Consider the following 21,486-nt stretch of genomic DNA (forward strand, 5'->3'; position numbering starts at 1 on the left):
CTTGTTCATGTGTGCTGAAGTTGTAATTGCCATTTTTCCGACAGTTCAGTAATGCACCATGAGCTAAACATCCTGAATGTGGTTTCGTGGTTGAAATATCCTACAAATGGGAAGAAGAGGGTTGCGGAATATAAATGAATGGATATATCGACCTACGTTTACCGTAAATTTAACTGATGTTTTATCTTTCTGGATTGTATAGTCCTGCAAAGCTAGTTCAGCTAAGCTATACTAAACTAGTCAGATCACAATTCGATGTTTTGACAGCTCAGCTGCTCTGTAGGCTAGCTAGCTAACATTGCTAGCTAACTAACAACAGCTAACCCAACGACAACAGCAGTGGGTTCAGATGCCAAGCTGGAGGAGGCAGCTTACCTTTGTGCCTACTGCAGAAAGCAACCATTTTCCATGCATGTCAGCTAGCTTACATTCGTGTTTATGTAATACAAATGCCTTTGATCCTTTTTGGATAATGTTACTTTATAGGGTAGTTTGCTAGAGAGCGTCCTCGGCCCACGGAGAAAGACAGAGGGGAGATGGGATTTGACAATATAAGACTTGTATTACCGGCATGATTGATTAGCTATACTAGTCTTGAACGCTTTAACGTCAATCTTAATGTGTTTTCTCTCTGGTACGAAGATAATTCAAGCCAAAACTCCATTCAAAATGTGTCACTTTAATGACGCCATGTTTAACGTTACTGGCAGATGTTACATGTTGGAGCATGATTTAAGGCCTTTTCTGATCGCATATAACGAAATTATTCACCAATCTGCACTTATTTAAATAAAATGTCCACTTTTAGAATTGGTTTACACTGGTTGAAACCGCCCACCACAGTGTATTTTGATGGAAGAACATTATGGGAATAACGGGTGAAGACATTCTTGAAGTTGAAGTTTTTTTGAGATAAGATACTGTTTGTTGTGTTGGATGTATGCCGAAGCGAAGAATGCATCCTAACGAATCGTAAAATGTGTTAAGTCGTGTTCTACCAGTTATGTACCTACGCCGATAAGCAAGGCAAAATGAAACTGACAGTTGTTTCAGTCGGGTTTGGTGTGTTTTTTTTCTTCATACAGGAGAGAGTCTAGGTGCAAATTCTCACACAGCTGCCGTCAATCTTTGTGATTTGGAGACAGCACAGTAGTTGGATTTTCTCTGAACAAGGAAGCTATCCTTTATGATTCCCAATGCAAATTCAATGAAAGGGATGTATGGTGTCTGTATGAGGCCTAGCTATTTTGCATGTGTATTCTTATCTACATTATAGGTAATCATTGAATCTGATGTAACATCAGTTAAATCCAGGAGGTTTTACAAACTCTGTGAAATGAATTGGAAAAGTGTTACGTCCTTCAAATTGTCCCAAGACCCTGCATAGCTTTCACAAGTCCTGGAGCACTAGACATGCAAGATCATGCTGCATTGTCACTAAAAACCTCAAGAGTATTTAATGATATTGGGTGTTGACGTCGAGTTTGACTTTAACGGTTTGGATCTGACATGCTAACGATGTCTCCATGTTTTGCCATGCATGACTCACCTCCAGTGTGTTATCATCAGGACTGGTCCTTAATAGGAATATGTCTGTTGCCATCATGGGCAAGCAGCACTGTAGGCTAGGTAATGGTGATAGAGTAGCTGTAGATAGGCTGTATTAGCTTGATTTTCATTAATGCTACTTTTGTTTCCTAAGTTGTATTTTTACCTATGGCAGGCAGGCCCCTCAATAAGCTTGACCAACCACTCTCCCACCTTCATCACAGTTGTTTCACGTTCCATTTAAAATATTAACAGATTTATCTTTAGATTCCCTAAGTTTTTGTCCTCGCAAATTAAGGCACAAATTAATGTCTCCTCATTTGGAAGTCCCTGTTGAAACCCTTTCAGAGAACAATAGCTTGCAAATTTAAGATAAATAAGTACATTAAAGTCTGTCAGCATTTCCAATCAACTGAGAAACAACTGTTGTGAAATTGCAGTAAGAATATCATTGCAGGGATTGAGGGGAAAGTAGTTTTCCTTCACAACACTAGATGTAGCATTGGTTATGATATGCAAGCTATATCTACAGTCACCATGGCTAGAGATAGGGCTACCAAGCAGCCGCTTGGCCCAGTTGATACAGATAAGATGAGGAGTTGGTGATGTACATTCACTTCACACGTATTAGATTAGTCCTTTATAAAATTCTGGTGAACCCCCTCACAAAAATAGTGTTGCTTTTGTTTTTTATGAAAACTTGTTGGCATAATTTGGCTAGGTTCTCCATCCAAAGAGTCTTCCATGATGTTCTCTTAAAATGAAGCACTGTCCTTCATATTATATTGTTCCCTTTTAATCTGTTTTTATGAAATAGCAAAGACAGGTAAAAGGATACAGAATTTTCTAGCTTTTATGAGGACCCAGCAGGAGTCTGACTCTGAAGCATCTCAGATCTTGCCGTCTTGCTGTTCTCACTCTTGTATGTGTTTGTCTCTTGTCTAACCTACAGGTCATGCATGCAGCTGGGCCTCTAGCCTGCGCTTTGTAGCCTCCGACCCTTGAGCCAGCGTGCTTCCAGTAGGTGGGGGCTGCTCTCTTCCTCCTTCTAGCCCCCCTTTCCCCCCTCTGCCCCCCTCAGCCCCAGAGTTCCCTATGCTAACCCTGCTGAGCATGTTTTACTATATCTGTCTGCGGCGACGCTCCAGGAGCGGGACTCGCGGCGAGGCGCTGACCAGTCGGCGGGCCGTGGAGTCCGGCCAGCGGGCGGTTCTGCCGGTCAGCGTGGAGGTGAAGCAGTATGCCAAGGAGGTTCTGGACTTCAGCTCCCACTACGGCAGCGAGAACAGCATGTCCTACACCATGTGGAACCTGGCCGGGGTGCCCAATGTCTACCCCAGCTCCGGGGACTTCACCCAGACTGCTGTGTTCAGAGCTTACGGGACCTGGTGGGAACAGTGTGCCAGCGCCCCGCCGCCTTTCCGCCGCACACCTAAAGGCTTCCACAGCCAGGATTATATTGAGCTGGCCTTCGAGGAGCCCGTCTACCCCACGGCGGTGGAGGTGCTGGAGACCTACTACCCCGGGGCCATCGTCCAGATCCTGGCCTGCTCCCTCAACCCCTTCTCCCAGAACCCACCTACTGATGTCAGGTAAAGACAAAGGCATCTGTCTAGTCTAAGGGAACCACGCAGTTCCAGCCAGTAAGCACAGTATTCGCTTTAACAAGGCCTTAGCTGGCCTCGAGGCTGTGGAATACCCTGAGGAACCCAGGATGGCAGTTTTAGAGCCATCCTTTAAATCACTTGTTGCATTTGTTTATTTCTTATAACCCTCTTTCCAAGTCATGCCAGGTATTTGTATTGTTTATCATTTTGGCTTCCATTTAGAATTGTTTCATTGTTTGTAAAGCACTTTGTCACACTGTGTTGAAAAGTGCTCTATAAATAACATTAATGATTACATTAGGAAATGACTTCAAGCCCCACAATGTCTTAGCAGTGTAGCACTCTGTGGTAAGGAGGCACTCAAGTTTCCTCTAGCGTAACAGAGAAATTCAAAGGCTGAAATGTAAGGCTGAAGTTGATGTGACAAGAGTCTAAAGAGGGAACAGAAAGAAGTGTAGCCCCTGCTCTTGCAAATGTAAGAAAAAAACAAGGTCAGTTGTCATTTTGAGGATTTTGTAGTGAAACGGGGTTTTGGAGACCTTTTGTTTTGGCACAAGCAAACCTCTATAGAACAAAACATCACTCCTAGCAAGGAGGAAATGAGTAGTAGAGCAAATACATCAGGAGGAAGCAGTGTACCAAAGCAGTTTCTCAAGCTAAGCAGGACCGATGGATGCACTAGGAAAGTGTAGAGAGGAACTAGCTCAATTGGAAAGAGCCATGAAATATGGAGACATCTAGAGATTCATATTGGAGCAACCTATGATGTGCTGCCAACACCTCAAAACCTCAGTGAAAACCCCACATGTCCTCTATGTTCAGACACAACAATGCTTAGACACATTCTGTCAGGATGCAAAATTTGTTCTTCCAAGGCCATGTGTTTAAGTACCTGGCAGTGCCTGATAAAGGCCAGTAACTTAGCACCAGCCTAAGACCTGGCCTAGTATTGTTGTCCGACACTAAGCTGTTTTTCTTTATATAGCTCACTGTGCCGTGGGATGTTGCCGCACATGAGGCATATTGAAGAAGTCTAGATGCACTGAGGCAGCAGCCGAGGCTGAACAGTGAGGGTGAAAACTCAGGGTTTGCTGTCCAGATTGATTGTGAGTGTGGTGAGATGTTGTGAGCTGTATATAACCTTGTAGGTGCAGTGCCAGTGTAGAGTAATATAGATGAAGTCTGATGGATGCTGAGTGCGGGCCTGGTGGGAGGTGGTTCTGGGATGCCAGAATTTACTGTTGGTCCTTCTGGAGGTGTTCTGGGCCTATTTTAAAAAAAAACATCTGTGATGGAAGGTTCCCACTTGATAACCCCTTGACATACCTGTTCTCTCTCACCCTTCACTCCTTCTAACATTTTAGCTAGGTTTCTACATAGGCACTTACCCTAGCTGACCAGCATAAGGGATGGTTATATCAGATCTACTACCTCAATCAAATTTAATATGTCAAATGCTGTTCAGTGGAACTACATTCCTTTCAAATGAAAGGATCATTTACCTTTGCAGATGCATTGCTTTGCGATGCACGTGTTACATGCACTCTCTCCTCCCCTTTTGTCCAGGTGGGAGGTGCTGTGGTCAGGGGAACCCACCAAGGTCCTGACCCCCCAGGCACGCCAGTTCTCCCCCAGCATCAAGCAGCTGAGCTTCCCCACCAACCTGCTGCGTCTGGAGGTCAACAGCTCTTTGCTGCAGTACTACACTGAGCTGGACGCCGTCATCCTGCGCGGGGTGAGAGAGAGGCCCATCCTGGCCCTCTACAAGATGCCCATCATCGACATCAGTGACCTGAGTGACAGCGAGGAGGAGCTGTCGGATGTGGGAGGTCCATTCAGACAAGGAGGGGACGGCAAGCACCAGAACACAGGAAACGGCTATTTTGACAAACTGCCCTACGAGGTAATAATAAAACTTACATACATGTACACTGAATCAGTTAGGGCTGGGTGGAAACAAATCAATATATTAATACAGTGCAATCTGTTATGTTTTCATGATATTGATACTTTTAACCACCACTAAATCTCTGAAGAGCAGGTTTAGTTTATTTATGTTTATAAAGATTTCCATTGACCAAACTACTTGTCAATAATAATGATAGGTGCCATTAAGACAGCGCCAGTAAATCTCAAGTCAGATGTTTAGGCACATTTTGGGTTTGAAAACAAAAAGAAGCAACATGAACTCAACAAAAGGAACGTTATCTGTAAGCTTTGGCATTTGGTATTAAAATAGCATGAGAAAACAACAAATTTATGGAAATTTAAATTTATGGATGTAGTTGTCTAGACACCACTCGATTGTTTTCAGACAGCCTGTTGCTAAATCTAAATACTGGTGTGAATACTTAAGTTCAACTCACAAAGAGTTGTGCATTTTCACTGTGTATGTGAACATGTTATTACAAGTTATTTCAGTGCACTGCAGCAAGTAGAATTCTGCATTGTTTACATTGAATTTGCCTAACAAAGCTGACTGGAAATAATAAAATAAGTTTTGCCTCAATTTGTCCCCTAATCCATAAAAATAATGTTAATGATAATCATGTATCACAAAAAGATTCTCTGAATAGTTTGTATAAATTCACTGCAAATTTCATTCATATATCCTGTATTGATAATATCGATACAGTGCAAAGTATCGAATCATATCATGATCCATAGTCTCACTCTCAATATGGATTCGTACTATGAGGTCCTTGACAATACCCAGCCCTAAAATCATATGTGCACTGTATGAGTGTATACTGTCTTTAAATGTATATGTACACTGTGTCTAAATAACTGTATATGTTCACTGTGTTTAACGGTATTGCACACATACACAGACACATGAACTTTCTGGCTCGGGCCCATTCTGACATTTGAACTTGTACGTACTCACCAACAGAGTAATTTTCATGCCACGAAGACGTATCATGTTGTCTGAGCCGAACTTAAAAACACCAACAGTTCTCTTGATATTCGTTCTCTTATCTCCTCTCCAAACCGCTGCCATTAACGGCAGTCTTCACAACCGCCGTGTGTTTTTGTTTCAGAAACACAATATAGCTATTATCTGTCAGCTGATACCCGCTTCAACATTGTGTATTGTTAATTCACCGCAGCACACACACACACACACACGCATGTATACACACACACACACGTACACACACACACACACTTTCTGAGGCACACAAACAGTGAAAAAACAAGCCAACTCACCTCCACACTGATTTGTTCTCTACTCTGCTCTACTGTTCATTACTGTTCTCTACTGTTCTCTACTCTCCTCTACTGTTCTCTGCTCTACTGTTCATTACTGTTCTCTACTCTGCTCTACTGTTCTCTGCTGTTCTCTACTCTCCTCTACTGTTCTCTACCCTGCTCTACTGTTCATTACTGTTCTCTACTGTGCTCTACTGTTCTGTACTCTGCTCTACTGTTCTCTACCCTGCTCTACTGTTCATTACTGTTCTCTACTCTGCTCTACTGTTCTCTCCTCTACTGTTCTCTAGACTGCTCTACTGTTCTCTACTCTACTGTTCTCTACTGTGCTCTGCTGTTCTGTACTCTGCTCTACTGTTCTCTACCCTGCTCTACTGTTCATTACTGTTCTCTACACTGCTCTACTGTTCTCTCCTCTACTGTTCTCTACACTGCTCTACTGTTCTCTACTCTACTGTTCTCTACTCTACTGTTCTCTAATCTGCTCTACTGTTCTCTACTCTGCTCTACTGTTCTCTACTCTGCTCTACTGTTCTCTACTCTCCTCTACTGGTCTCTACTATCCTCTACTGTTCTCTACTGGTCTCTACTCTGGTCTACTGTTTTCTACTATTCTCTGCTCTCCTGTGCTCTACTCTACTATGCTCTCCTCTACTCATCAAATCTACCCTATGTATGTGTTGTCCTCTCTTGTCTCATCTGTTGTTTCCTCTTTTCTCCCTTCTTACCTTTTCCTCTCCTCCCATGTCTCATCCTTTCCTGTCTCCTCTCCTGCCCCCTGCCCCACCATCACCCCGTCTTCCTTCCACAGCTGATCCAGCTGATCCTGAGCCACCTGACCCTGCCAGACCTCTGCCGTCTGGCCCAGAGCTGTAAGCTGTTGCACCAGCACTGCTGCGACCCGCTGCAGTACACCCAGCTGAGTCTGCAGCCCTACTGGGCCCGGCTGAGTGACGCCTCCCTGGGGCACCTGCAGAGCCGCTGCACCCTCCTCCAGAGGCTCAACCTGTCCTGGACCGGCAACCGCGGGGCTCTCACCCTGACCGGCTTCAGCAGGTCAGACTGACAGCACACCACAAGCACTAGAAACAGGGAAATGACCTTGTAAAACTGGTAGATAGCACAACCATTCATGGTGTTTTTGTTGTCCCCCTGCGGTGAAATAGGGGGAGGGAGGGACTATGAATTGGTGTCTGTTTGTTTTGTTTGTTTGTCCATCCATTTTAAGCATGATATCTCAGACACTGCGGATCAGATTTTAACCAAACTTCAAGGTGATATATTTGTTGCTGATTGGCCCAGAGGAGGACTGCATTATTTGTTGGGGCGACATGTTTTGTGTTGCCTTGTTTTACTTTTGAACCAATCAATTTCACAGCGCTATCATATCAATATCACTGTTTGGGGAATAGATTAGATGGTTAGATGAAACTGTAGGAAGAAAATAGAGGAAATTGGGTTGTTGCAGGAGCAGATAACAGGTTACAGTAAAGATAAATAAGATACAAATAAGAATAAAGGAATTTGAGGTCAACAATTTCAACAAGAAAAAATATTAAGTAAAGTTATATGAAAACATTTTTTTAAATTAAATTTACAGCATATATACAAGGCCAGGGTGACAGTAGTAGAGCATGAATGGAAATTAGGAAAACTATGTTTCATATGAAAAATCTTAGAATGTATGCAGTAACAAAATAAATGACAATAGAAATATATGCAATATATAACAAATTATAAAGTATGAGAGCATGAAAAAATGCGTGAACATCAGTCAAGTATTTATAAGGGCCGGCGCATTTTGATATCTGTTACTTTTCATAGAAGTACATAAGAAAGACACAGAGGCAGATGGAGTAGGAGGTTGCTGATGGTGAGATGTATTTATTCTTGCGTTTTCTCTCTCTCTCTCTGTCTCTCTCTCTCTCTGTCTCTCTCTCTCTCTCTCTCTCTCTCTCTCTCTCTCTCTCTCTCTCTCTCTCTTCATCTCCTGTCATTCGCCTCTTCAGCTTCATGAAAGCCTGTGGCCTCAGCCTGGTTTGTCTGGAGCTGTCGTGCTGCCACTTCCTGTCCGAGGCCTGTCTGGAGGTCGTCTCCCAGACTTGTCCGGGGCTTCAGGAGCTCAACCTGTCCTCCTGCGACCGGCTCCACCCGCAGGCCTTCACACACATCTCAAAACTAACACGCCTCCGCAGGCTGGTGCTCTACCGTACCAAGATAGAGGTAGGCATGGTCAACAGCGTATCTAGGAAACCCAGATCGGAATGACATTTTTGCCTGTGGACTTTGGATGGATTGATTGAGAGAGCAGAGCAGTTGCTCAGCTGATGATATCCTTGTTTGTGTCTCAAATGCTTGTCCTGGCTGTTTGTAATATAGGGGCTGCATAGTTACCTTTAGAAATACAAGGCTAGTGCTGTAACGATTAGTTGATTCGTCCATTGACCAAAGAAAATTAATCGATTAATCGTTTTAGTAATTTATTAAGTAATACCATACATTTGCTGGTTACAGCTTCACAAATGCTAAGATTTGCTTGCCTTTCTCTGTTTCATGTCATTATAAAATGAATACTTTGGTGGCTGGTCAGACTAAGTTAACAATTTTAAGACATGGGCATTTGCCATTAGTTTTTGTCATTTTAGGCTACATGATTAATCGAAAAAAAAAAATAAAATAGATTAATCGATAATGAAAATAAGTCTTAGTTTCAGGCCTACACAAGGCTACATTTCCTTATTTTTCCACCCATTTTGCCAGTATTAGCTAGTATAGAGGAGATGTCACACTTGGCAGTTATAGTAGGGGGTCTGCCGGTTCTGGAAAAGTCTTAAAATATTTTGCAGGGTTTCCACTGGTCATTGAATTTCTGGAATATCGTGGAATATTGAGAGTGTTTTCCAGACAGGGAAAAAGTCAGGGAATTTAATAAATTCTCTGGGGAAGTCAGGGAATATCCGGGAATTTTACACATGGGTCACTGTACAGGAATATAGGAGAATGTATTTTACAACAGTGGTGGTTTTTAGTCCAACTGCAATGGAAACCAGACTGTTCACGACTTTACAAAAACCGCATTAACAACTCAGGAAGGGAATAAGGGAATAGCTCTTGGATATGCTGCAACTTAGTTATGGAAAGTCATGGAATTTACATCAAGGCCACGCTGTGAAGCCTGGTCTTAAATTACACTCTCTCAACTCAGGGCCTTACAAGGTCTTGAGTACAGTTAAATATAGCAAGCAAGTCTTATATGTAACAAAATCAAATTTAAAGGTCTTAAAAAATGTTGTCTTGGTGTGCTGATTTTCTAGTCATAACTCAGCCCAGTCACACACAACTTAACAATATTCTGATAGTTTGTACAGTTGTTTTCATTTTCACATTTATTTCAGTGGGTGTTTATATTTATATTTCATTCCAACTACCATTAAATTGGTCTTAAGTCTTAAATTTAGCTTAATGCAAGTGGCAGAAACCCTGTTACATGTGAATGCTCATGGATTTGTGTTAACGCAGGGCTCAGGAGCTCCACAAGCTGCTTATTTGACCCCTGGATGCTGCATGTTGTGGGCTGGCTGAGGCTAATTCTCTGTTGTCATCATTTGTAATGAACCGAGTCAACTCCGAACCCAGGGGTCCCAGAGACGCGTATTGTAGCTGATCAGGTTCAGGCCTGCCTGACGTGAAAAACCACTGTCTTGTGTATTTTTTTATTTTTTTTATTGCACCTCAGCGTTTCTCCAGTGTTTGTCATGTCTCAGGCTAGCGGTGTAGGGAGAGGGGAGAGTGTAGTGTTTCTGCGGTGGAGCCAGGCAGCGTGCTGCAGGTTGTTTATACCGAGGCAGACAGAGCGAGCTGTGTGTCTGTTTGAGGCCCTGACATCTCAGCTGTCATTACCCTGTCACTGCTCTAATTAAATAGCTAGCTCGCCGGAGAAAGGCTTTTATAAAGATGCCAGCGACAGACCTCAAGCGCACGCACCATACACACACACAAACACACACACACACACACACATAACACAACACAAGAGGCTTTCACTGTCATATCTGACACTTTCTCCTGCCACTGAGGTACATGTGTCGGCAGCTGCAGTGTTGAATTCCCATATCTCTATCCTAGCTGCAGTGCCACTGAAGAGGTCCCTGTCCTCGCCGTGCTTGACTCTTGTGAGGAGAAGTAAAAATAATCTGTTGTGCAATATTAAATTTCCTTAAGTACAATGAAAGGTAAATCACTTAGGAGGTATATTGAATGTCATGACTAGACTTGTTTATGTATACCTTTAGATTTACATTCAGAGATAAGATTTTCAGGGGTTTATTTCAGGATTTTGTTCTTTGGGCACACAGCTCCAACACAGTAGTTATTTTAGTGAAGATTCCTGTTTTCCTGCTGTTTTTCCATGTTTCCTGCTTTTTGTGATGTCCTGACCACAAAGTTGTAAATTCATATACATCACCCTATTGTAAAAATTGTGTGAACAAAATTGAATTTTTCAAAAGTTTGATTTGGTTAATGAAATTCCAACTCTGTGTCTTTCTTGTCTTTCTCCTTGTTGCTGCAGCAAACAGCTATTCTGAGCATCCTGACCTTCTGCATAGAACTGAGACACCTCAACCTAGGGAGCTGTGTGAGGGTGAGATTGCACACACACAAAAAAACACTAGGGTTAGAAGAAAGATGTGTGCAGCCTGTCAGCTACACAACTTTCCATGTGGCCTTGCTCATTGTTGCAGAAAAGGTTGTCCAAAAGATGGCAAAGACAAGAGTTGTATGGCAATATTTGCACTGCTAACAGTAAAAAGAACACAACAAAAACAGGTTGGGTGTAAATAGACTAGGCCCAACAAAATTGGCATACCATTGGATGTCTCACTTGACAGAAATAATGAAGTTGGGCTATTTAACTTCTTACTAGGCATGTATACTACTATGATTTGATACATGCTTATTAACATAATGTTGTCATGGTGATGTCTGTCTGTCTGTGTGTAGATACATTCTTAATTCAATAACAATAGATCATAGAAACTTCATACTTACACCACAGGTTCCCCCTATAGAGTAGATGATCTGACTAGATTTTGGAGCACCTTGCATCATACATTTGCATATTAATGAAGTAAAACTGATTTTCATGAAACTACTATAATTTCTTAATGCTTTAACACACAGAGCTCGTTTTAATACTGTACATTTGTTATGTGAAGACAAGTATGTCAACATTATAAATATCTGCTAATTAATGCATTAATTAGCTTAATTAATGACCTAATTAATATAACTGGTTATATTTAATGTATCATGGTGATTATGGCAGGATATTAGACAGCGTCTTGTCTTTTTTGTACATTTTGAAAACGAATGTTTAAAGATTCAACACATACAGTGTTTCCTCACTCACTGACTCACTTAATCACTGATTTGCTTGCTCATCCAATCCTTGACTAACCACCACCTACTAGTCACTAGCTCACTAGTTCAATCACTTCCATCCAAGTGATGGAATCTTGATGCAATCTAGAAAGGATGAATGGAAATGGGAAATTTCTGTAAAATTTTCTGTCAAAAAAATATTTTCAGTCATAGCTTCGTTCTCCGTTCAGGAAGGCGGTGTATTTGCCTCAAACCAGCTGATGGAAATGCAACTAATTTTATTTTTGTCACTCACTCACTCACTCACTCACTCACTCACTCACTCACTCACTCATTCCTTCTCAGCATAATTTTCTCAGTCCTGTGTGACATCCTGACTGCAGCCTCCCTCTCCCCCTGCAGATTGAGGACTATGACGTTGTGGCCAGTATGCTGAGCGCCCGCTGCCGCTCTCTCTGCTCTGTGGATCTGTGGCGCTGCAGGAACCTGACAGAACGAGGCCTAGCCGAACTGGCCTCCGGCTGCAGGTCGGCTACACCAACTGGTTAAACTCGCTACGAGAACACTTACCCAAAAAAGGTGCAAATTTTCCAATGATGAGACTATAGAAAGATTATGAAAAACGCACTGTTATTCTCAGTAGTTCACCAACATGTTTTGGCTGCATGCCTTTATGAGGGTGTCATGGTAGGTAGATCAACAAGACCTTAGAACACATCTGGTATCACACAAGGCTACACAAGTGCCAGCAAGGGACCAATTCTGACCAATTCTTTGACTAAGGAAGGAGATATTTTAAGTTGCCATGTGTAGCATTTTTAAACATCTATATATCATTGTCAAACTAAGTGTGATATCTTGGTAAAATTACCATAATCAAATAATACCATGGTTGCAACGATTGGTAGCCTCTATCTCATGCCATTGGTATTGTTTGTGCTAGTGTTTCTCAAACGGAAGACCACATTTCCCATAAACCCCTTTGTTTCCTTTCTCAAGAGGATGTTGCTACTTGTTCCCCCTCCCCCTCCATGGTATGTTTGGTTTTACTGAAGAGGATAAACATGTTGGAAGTGATTTTTCCATCAGCCTTTCACCCCTTCCATCGTCTGCCATTGCCAGAAATGCTGAAAACTTTAGCTTAGCAGCAATTTCCCTCACATGTAAACAGCATTGTAGAGGCTGCCAATCTTATTTGCTATGGTCTCCCTTGTCTTTGATAATTATACCAATGTGTCAAAATTAATGTGGTTATGATCTTTCAATGTTAAAATGCTATACATAGCACCTTTAAAGCTAAAGTCCACCCTAAAACGTACCTCCCGTATCTTTTGAAGTTAAATCAATATCTGTAAGCATAAACAATTCTGTCGCAGAGTTACAGACCACAGAGCCAAAGCTCTAGTCTGTGACAGCAAGTGAGAGACAAAATGTAGCTCATCTATTGTCCATGATTGGGTGACTGAGTTCGTCAACAAGTGCTTCTTTGTGGAAAGAAGTGTGAACCAGATCACCCCGATTTTCCCAATCTCTGTGTGGTTGTTCAGGATGCTGGAGGAGCTGGACCTGGGCTGGTGTCCCACACTGCAGAGCAGCTCCGGATGTTTCCAGCACCTCGCCCGCAACCTGCCGCGCCTCCGCAAGCTCTTCCTCACCGCCAACCGCACCGTCTGCGACTCGGACGTGGAGGAGCTGGCAGCCAACTGCCCCTCACTGCAGCACCTCGACATACTGGGTACATAAATTTGGCATATTCATAATTGATGCCTTGTTTTATTGGCCATGACTGCGGTTAGCCCAATCTCAAACATAGATTTGAACTGTCTAAATGTAATAAGACAGGACAATTTTAACTCGCATTGTAGCTTATTCCATGTATATGGAGCATAAAAACTAAAAGCTGATTTTCCTAATTCAGTGGAGACACAAGGAAATTGAGATGTGATTGAGCTGATGATAACCATAAAGCAGTGCGTTATTTGGGTTTGGACTCAGTCTGTTCATAATATGCCTTAGTTGTAAATGTTTGGTTGTAATGACATACTCCACAGGAAATTTCATATTTAATTTATTTAGAAATTTTCAGTTGCAAAAGACTTTTATTTGAAATTAATCAATTACTCAATAAAATAATTGACAGATTATTCTCTTTAATTGATAACAAAATAATCATTGACCCAGAGTCTCCATTGTCTATGTTGGTCTTGAGACATCCATCGAAATGTTGAGTTATTCTGATTCTGCAGTCACATCATTTTCTTCTTCTTGCTCACATTTTGTTTGTGTGACTTAGGGTTTTTTAAAAGTTTTATAGGACAAAGCTGTCCATTGTTATCACATCAGTAAAATCACATTATCTGTTTTCTTCCACTTGTGACTGAACTGATGGACAGGAACGCGGATGGTGAGCGCCGCCTCCCTGAAGAAACTCCTCCAGTCGTGTCCAAAGCTTCTCCTCCTGGACGTCTCCTTCTGCTCCCAGATAGACACCCGGGTCGTCCAGGAGCTCTCCGCCCTCTTCCCCAACGTGGCCATCAAGAAGAGCTTCACCCAGTGACACCCCCACCCACCCACCGCCACCCCATTTCCCACTGCCCAAAGGAACTCACACAGGGGAGCTGGGTGCTCGCCAGCAGCAGACACTGCCCGAAAGGGAATGAGAGATGGATCCGATGCTGGAGGAGATTGCAGACCTGCTTATGTCAGTATCAGAGACAAGATCTTTTTTGAGCGATAGTTGGACTGGGTGAGGTGGAAATCAGTGGAACACAAACAACTAGAAACTCCCAGTCACAGGACTGCTGAATGTGACAGAATTTTCTTGTTTTTTTGACACTTGTTGAAATCAGGGTCATGGCTGTAAAGCTGCTAGATTCCCCCAGAATCTGAATCGCCACCTATTTATTGCCAAGCAACACAAATCTAAGAAACATGCCTTGGTATTGAACACAAGGCAAAGTGTCATGAGAAAATGTTTGTGGGCAGTCCTCCCTTCTTGAGCATCTTGTTAGTACAGTGAAAAGAGACAGGAAAGTGTGAAAGCATACCCTTGTCGTAAACTCTGCTAGAAAACCTGTAATTTGGCAGTTGCAGACTAATGTTGGTGGCTGGTAACATAATTACAGGTCAGAGCCTTGGTCAGTGCCTTCTCAGATTACAACGGTAACAGGTTGTTGTTTTAATGCGAGAGGGTCAGTGATGCAATCAGGGCTCTGAGTTGTTGAGCCATCCTTAAGACATCCAGTAAGATCAAACCAGTTTGATTTCATCACAAGAAAATCTACATCTTCCTGTAGTGTGGGAGGGTGTCGGGAACTTTTGAGAATGGAAACAAAATTAAGAAAACAAGGAAGGGGAGCCTTGTTTCTCATGAAGTGCTGTAGACAATGGTAGGAGCTGCAATTTGAACCTTTACACCAAGATCATGCTTAACCTGAAATTAATTTGTGTTGGTGCAAATTGAGTACAGAATTCTCCACAAGGATCACATGTTGAGATGAAACACAACATAAGCTTTCCTTGCATTGAAACAACATTCATTTTAGTTTACACAGTTATCATCAATGCATAAGTAGAAAAAAAAATCAGCACATTCAATCTGCAACAGATTGATTCTCTCATTTGAAATGAAAGAACTTCCTTTGGGGAGTAACACATTCAATGCATTATTTGTGTTCCTGGCCTTACAGTCCGTTGTGCATGGGTGCCTTCAAGGCAAGCATACAAGACCTAAATTAAACTTGAGGCTTTTCTTTTGGTGGACTGGGTTAGGGTTTGGAGAAAGTGGCCAGAACCGACTTGTCTATTCACATTCAATTTATCTGTTTTAATCTGTACTATTGAGAAATCAGAAAAAAGACTAATTTTTGCCATCACTGGTTATCCCAAGCAAATTTGATGGTCCCCTAATATTGCCTGTTAACCATCTCCACCCCCACAAACACAGAAGCCTAAAAAAAAAATGTTTTCAAGTGCGTTACTTGAAATTAAACGACTGTTTCATAGATAGTTTTTTTTTGGTTATGTGAGCAATTATTTCAAACATCTTATCCTACATTTATATAGCTAAAATTCAGGTCAGGTTTCTAGGTTAGCCTTTAATATTTGAATCTTCACAGGCCAACGTTAAACTAGAAGGGCACTCGGAGAGCGCAGACCTCCGCCGAGGTTTGTGCTATTATTGCTTGTTTGTGAGTCGGATCCGGATCCACTCCAAAATTTAATTGGTTCTTCCTTGGCCCATGCTACACCCTTCCACGAAGTTTCATGAAAATCGGGCCAGTGGTTTTTCCGTAATCCTGCTAACAGACAAACAGACAAACAAACAAACGGCACCGAAAACATAAACTCCTTGGTGGAGGTAATGAATGGTAATTAGATCAGTTGGTGGTAGTTGTGAGTGCTTAGGTTATGCAGGTCATACATTTCCCCAGTAATTCTTTGGGTTCTTTGGTTTTAAGGAAAATAAGGGATGCTGTTCTTTTAGGATATGGATGTAACACTCTTGTGTCTGAAGCACAATGTAGAAGGTTGAAAGTCAACCACCAATTCCACAATATTGTCAAGACGTCGCATGCCTTTCCTGTGTCATAAACACTGATCGTGAGCTGTTGGCTACTATAACCTGTTGTTGTATGACTACAGCCACCTATTGCTTGCCTACCAAAATGACTGAGTGGAGATGGCGCGGTGTACTGTGAATTAAGCTGAGATCAGGATGTTAACTTGACACACTATGTAAATGTCTGACCTCAGTATTTGTCCTGAAACTCAGGGGTTATTTAGTTCATCTGGTTTTAAGTTTTATACATATATTTTTCTCCAGAAACCAGCAGAACAGAAGTCTTTACGAAGAGCAGCGTTAGACTGAGTCAGGTTTGAGTTTCACTGCCGTCAGTACAAAATCCATCACAGATGACACAAATGATCACTTAGCACTGATGTGACAGAAAGAAAAAAAATAATTTTGCTTATTTGGTGTTGAATATTACAGTAATTGTATGATTGTGGAAATATGTATTGCTGTTATTAATTATTATTTATTGATTTTGTAATATATTAAGCCACATTTGCAGTGTGGCGGAAGTGCTTGAAAAGCATTTCCTTTTCGCAAAAACTTGAATTTTCCTTTTGAGCACATGCTAGTTAGTATGTGAAGTATATTTGTGCCTTATACCCATGACTGAATGTGGTGTGTTGTCCCTGTGTTATTGATTGTAGTGAGGTGCTTTGCTTTCATGCCCTTCAACCAAAGTAATAAGCAGAAACTTGGTCTTCAGTACCACGACTATATTTGACCAGTTTATATGCCATATGTATCAGCCATGTTAATTAATATGCAAAATAATATTTATTTATATTACCCTCTCTGACAGAAATGTCCCTCCAATACATTATCCTTAAAGTTGCATTTATGTTGAAGTCTGCCTTTAGTATTTTTAAAGCCATTTGTTTTCAGTCTCATCTCTATTTAATTTTAATTTTATGGTGATGGGGTGTGGTAACAGTATGACACTGATGTGTGGATACACCAGCCCTCCCTTTCAAATGATGTAAACATTAGGTCAGTGAGTGGAATTTAAGTAGTTGAAGCTGAAAGAAATCACATTCATCTGATATAACTGGTTGAGTGGAAGCCAGGATGTGCTTACATCACATCTCAGTTAGCATGGTTCATTCAAATCCAGGGATTGATTTCAAGGATATTTTGAGATTATTATTTATCAAATGACTATTGCAACAAAATTAAAATACTTGTTGACAATGTATAATGTGTACAGCATCTTACAGGAAGCGTACATTTATTTGGTAAGGCAAACTAATTAAAGTTTCCCATCAACATTCTCTAGTGGTTATAGAAATCTACTTGGTCACTATTTGACCAACGGAGCAATTTGATTTAATACTTTCCAATATTTTTCTTTCTATTGATTCCCTACTTTAAGTCAGTGGGGTGATTCATTTTTGCCTGCTATTCTGTAGTGAATGTGCTTTCTTTCTTATCCTGCTCTGGATGTGTGATCAACCTTTGTGCCATTTGTAGGATATCCAGTGATGCTCCCTGTGCTGCAGTGCGAAACCTCTGAAGTGAGATAGCTCCCATTGCTCTGTGAGAAGATAGCCACTGTTGCGTCAAAAGGTTGTGCCTCTGATATGACGAAACTGGGTGCTTTAATTTCACCAGATTTTAAATAAACTGAAGGCTGATGACTGATACAGTAGGCTTTGTGTCTGTGTGGCTCCTTTAATCCTTATACTCTTCATCCCATCCTGCTAGAATTGCTTTATATGCTGATATTCCATCTCCCTTGATTCTTCAGTGAACAGTATGCCACTACTGACAGAATAAATGTAAATTGTGTTACTGTATCATGCTGAAGCTCCATAAGTACAGAGTCATGTCAGTGTGATTGGGAGAAGGGAAAGGCCGTCTCATGATTCTACAACAACTAGCAAACCCATTAGTCAGGATGACTGACTGGGTAGTAGTGGTGGAATTATCCCTTTTGCCTTAACCCTCTGCCATTTTACAGTCTATTAATACCACAGGGAGAAGTGACATTAGCTTGTCTTCTTAACGGCCTTTTAATGAATTGTTTATGCCTGGTTTAATGATGTATATTGTGGCCCTGTAATGTGCCCTAATGACGGAGAACGAGGCGGCCTCGGCTGAAGTATTAATTTGGACTGCCTCCCCAATGATTACTCCTCAGCCACCAACACAACCGCCGCTGCTGTGCGTACGAGCACCGCCGCAAACGTGATTCATGGAGGCTTTCCGCTCTATGCTACGGCTTGATTTCTTGCTGTCATGCTCCTCTATGAGGCTGATATATCCAGGGGGGATCCACAGCAATTAGTTCAGCTTTTTATTTGTCTTTCAAGAGCTTACAGACAAAGCTTGATGAATCTGCAGGGGAAATATATTGATGGAAATATTGTCCCTGAATAATAAATCCAACATTAAAATGTAAACAAGGGAAGGGTTAGAGGGATGGCACAAGGTTGCCCCCTGCCCCCTTCTTTCTTTCTTTTTCTTTCTTTCTTTCTTTCCTGATTCAATCCTGCTCTATCTGAAAACCACATGAGTGACACTAGAACATACCTCGACAAATATCCCAGCACCCTGGTGGTGCGGTAATAGTCTCCTCTTCATTGAGACACATGTCTGCAGAGCGCTGTGGTCTGCCTCCACTGAGTTTTCCTCAGACGGGGACTAGACAGGCCTCAGACCTGCCTGAGGGAGGCCTCACCGTGATACCCATCATTATGTGGCTTGGTGTTCCTTCTCTAGTTTCTCGGCTTAGACTCTAATAATGTAGACATCCCTGTCACTCCTCTCACTGCTTCGTGTAAAGCTTATTATTTTTGTTTTGTTTTTAAGGATATAAGAGTGTCAGTGCTACTGAGTTTCCCAAATCCATGTTAGTACTATGGTCCATAGGCAGCTTTTTGAGGCAACAGAGACAGGCAATATTTTCTTTAGCTTTGATGAGAATCAGCAAACAGGTTCAAATCAATGTGGATAACACAGTTTTCTTTAAAGGTACTATGGAACTAAAGGTGGCATTTTTAACATGATATCACTGTCAAATTAATTGTGATACCTTGGTATACAGTAAACAAATGAGACTATGGTCGATATGATTGGTAGCCTTTATCTCACACTAGTGGAATTGGTGGTGCAAGTGTTTCACAAAACCACATTTCCCATAAACCCCATTGCTTTCTGACACAAAGAGGATCTTTGCTTCTTCAGTTTAAGGTTTTCTCTTTGGCTTTACTGAAGAGGATAAACATGTTGGAAGTGATTTTTCCATCTGCCTTTCACTCCTATCATTGTCTGCCATTGCCATTTCTGAAAGATTTAGCTCTGTTTGTTCTGAATGAACAGCACTGTCTTGGTCCTGTCTTGTCCTGTTTGGTGCCATAAGCAATCCAGACCAGATTTCCCGCCAAATCTGACCTGATGGCACACAATGTAAAGTGTTAAGGTCGGCAGAGGCTGCGAATCTTCTCAGTGATGGTCTCATTTGCTTACTATAATTATACTGTCTCAAAATGAATGTGGTAATGATTTATTGATGTTAAAATGCTACATGTAGCACCTTTATGGAACAAATCTATAATGAATAAATACTGTTTATCAAAACTGCCTATCTGCGTTACCGAGAAATGTTGCCTGCATATAATGACCTTGAGGGCATCTTTGTTCCATTCAATGAAACAAAGATGGAGCGAAAATGCGCTTAGGAAAACCAGCATTGGATGGGAGATTAATGTTGCTTTGGGAAACCCATAACATTAGATTTACTATTCTGGTGCATTTTTCATTTTGCCAGTGTGAAAATGAGTCCCTTTCCTCAGAACATGCTTTTCTCTTGGCAAAAGGTCATACAGGATATTAAGGTAGTGATACAAAGAGCAACTTTTGGACAACTCTGATGAGCAACAGCGCCTAAGGAGTTAACTTAGAGCTTTGTTAACTTAGTCACATAGGAACATCTTCTCACCAGGAAGCCTTTGAGTGAATGTTTTTACCTTGTGTTCCTCTTTGTTGCCTGTTGTTGTTGTTCATAAGTGATGTCCATCTAAAATTGCCCAATCTCTCACCAGCCTTACAGCGAGCCATTTAGAGGCTGATGGGCTTCCTAGAACAGGATGTGGCAGAGAAACTGCATGAGATGGCCTTGCTGAGGGATGAGCATGTTTCACAAACAGGCCGAGCAATTAGCCTGAATAATTATGCGCTGAAGGGGAGACACGATTCGCCCCACTGATCAGCAAAGTTCACGCGAAGTTATAATTAAACAATAACTCGTTTACAAATGAACGCACACAAGCATTTGTGTACTTAAGTGCGCAAAGTGTAATTAGCTGTGATGCGTCTGAGTGAGATTGAAGAACAACAATGTCAAATGGTGGAATTATGTTCAGCTTGTGAGCCTGTATCAATGTTATCTGTCTGCAAGAGAGGGGGAGGAAGTGTGTTTGTGCATATGAGGTGGGGTGGGGTGGGTTGGCACCAGGGTGGCACAGAGAGGAACACAAATTGAATGAGTGATTGATAAAAGGCCGACTCATCTACACACAATCCAGAGGTGGACATGAGGTACCATAGAGAAACTTTTTTACAAAGAAATGTAGATTAAGGTTTCTAGGGGATGAATAAAGTTAGTCATAAAAACATTAATTTTCAGACTTAACGGGGTCCTATGGAATCATGTTAAAACATTGTTATTATTACAAAATGTTATATCAAGTTCTTATGTTGAGGTAATGTATTATTGGCGTTGCTTACAGAGAGGGAGATATGTTAGCCTATCTTTCAGTAATATTTTAATCTGTACTTTGTTTTCCAACAAGAAAGTGAATTTGCCAATTACAAATAAAATGCTTTCATTTAGTGGAACAGGACTGAAGGAGCTGACTCAGCATTGCTCATTTAACCTCATGTTGATGCCAGGAACAGATTTTTGACCCTGTGTCTCACCTGATTGCCTAAAAACACTGGCCATCTATATTGTAGAAAAGGTCACTAGGCTCTAGTCTATCACTACTTACAATGAAACAGGATTGTAGCCTCTGCATATATGCCTGTATATTGACTCTCAAAGTCTGATTCACAGAATCACCTGTAGACAAGGTCTTTTTTTGAATGTAGGCTGGATAGGGAACTAGAGGGAAGGAGAGGGAAAGAGGATCAAGTAATCCTCCATAATCTGATTCTGAGCTC

The 21,486-nt window shown here is 41.6% G+C and overlaps 1 protein-coding gene across 1 annotated transcript; it reads left to right on the forward strand.

The window, feature by feature from the left end:
* The first annotated feature begins 66 nt into the window (after positions 1-66).
* fbxl4 (F-box and leucine-rich repeat protein 4) lies at positions 67-17,958 on the forward strand. The gene is made up of 9 exons (XM_071521884.1): positions 67-163; positions 2,501-3,140; positions 4,722-5,058; positions 7,180-7,424; positions 8,378-8,591; positions 10,939-11,010; positions 12,153-12,277; positions 13,298-13,485; positions 14,144-17,958. Exons 2-9 carry the CDS (start codon positions 2,644-2,646, stop codon positions 14,305-14,307), a joined length of 1,842 nt encoding a protein of 613 aa, XP_071377985.1. The 5' UTR covers positions 67-163; positions 2,501-2,643; the 3' UTR covers positions 14,308-17,958.
* Positions 17,959-21,486: the final 3,528 nt, after the last annotated feature.

Source organism: Centroberyx affinis, unplaced genomic scaffold (assembly GCF_046629955.1).
Source record: "Centroberyx affinis isolate AG114_WGS23_722 - 3 ecotype Tasmania unplaced genomic scaffold, CSIRO-AGI_Caff_v1 ptg000939l_1, whole genome shotgun sequence".
Lineage (NCBI taxonomy): Eukaryota > Metazoa > Chordata > Actinopteri > Beryciformes > Berycidae > Centroberyx > Centroberyx affinis.

Coding starts and splice junctions, on each gene's coding strand:
- fbxl4 (XM_071521884.1), top strand. CDS start 2,644: ATGCTAACCCTGCTGAGCATGTTTTACTATATCTGTCTGCGGCGACGC. Junction 3,141..4,721: donor AACCCACCTACTGATGTCAG/GTAAAGACAAAG, acceptor CCTTTTGTCCAG/GTGGGAGGTGCTGTGGTCAG. Junction 5,059..7,179: donor TTGACAAACTGCCCTACGAG/GTAATAATAAAA, acceptor TTCCTTCCACAG/CTGATCCAGCTGATCCTGAG.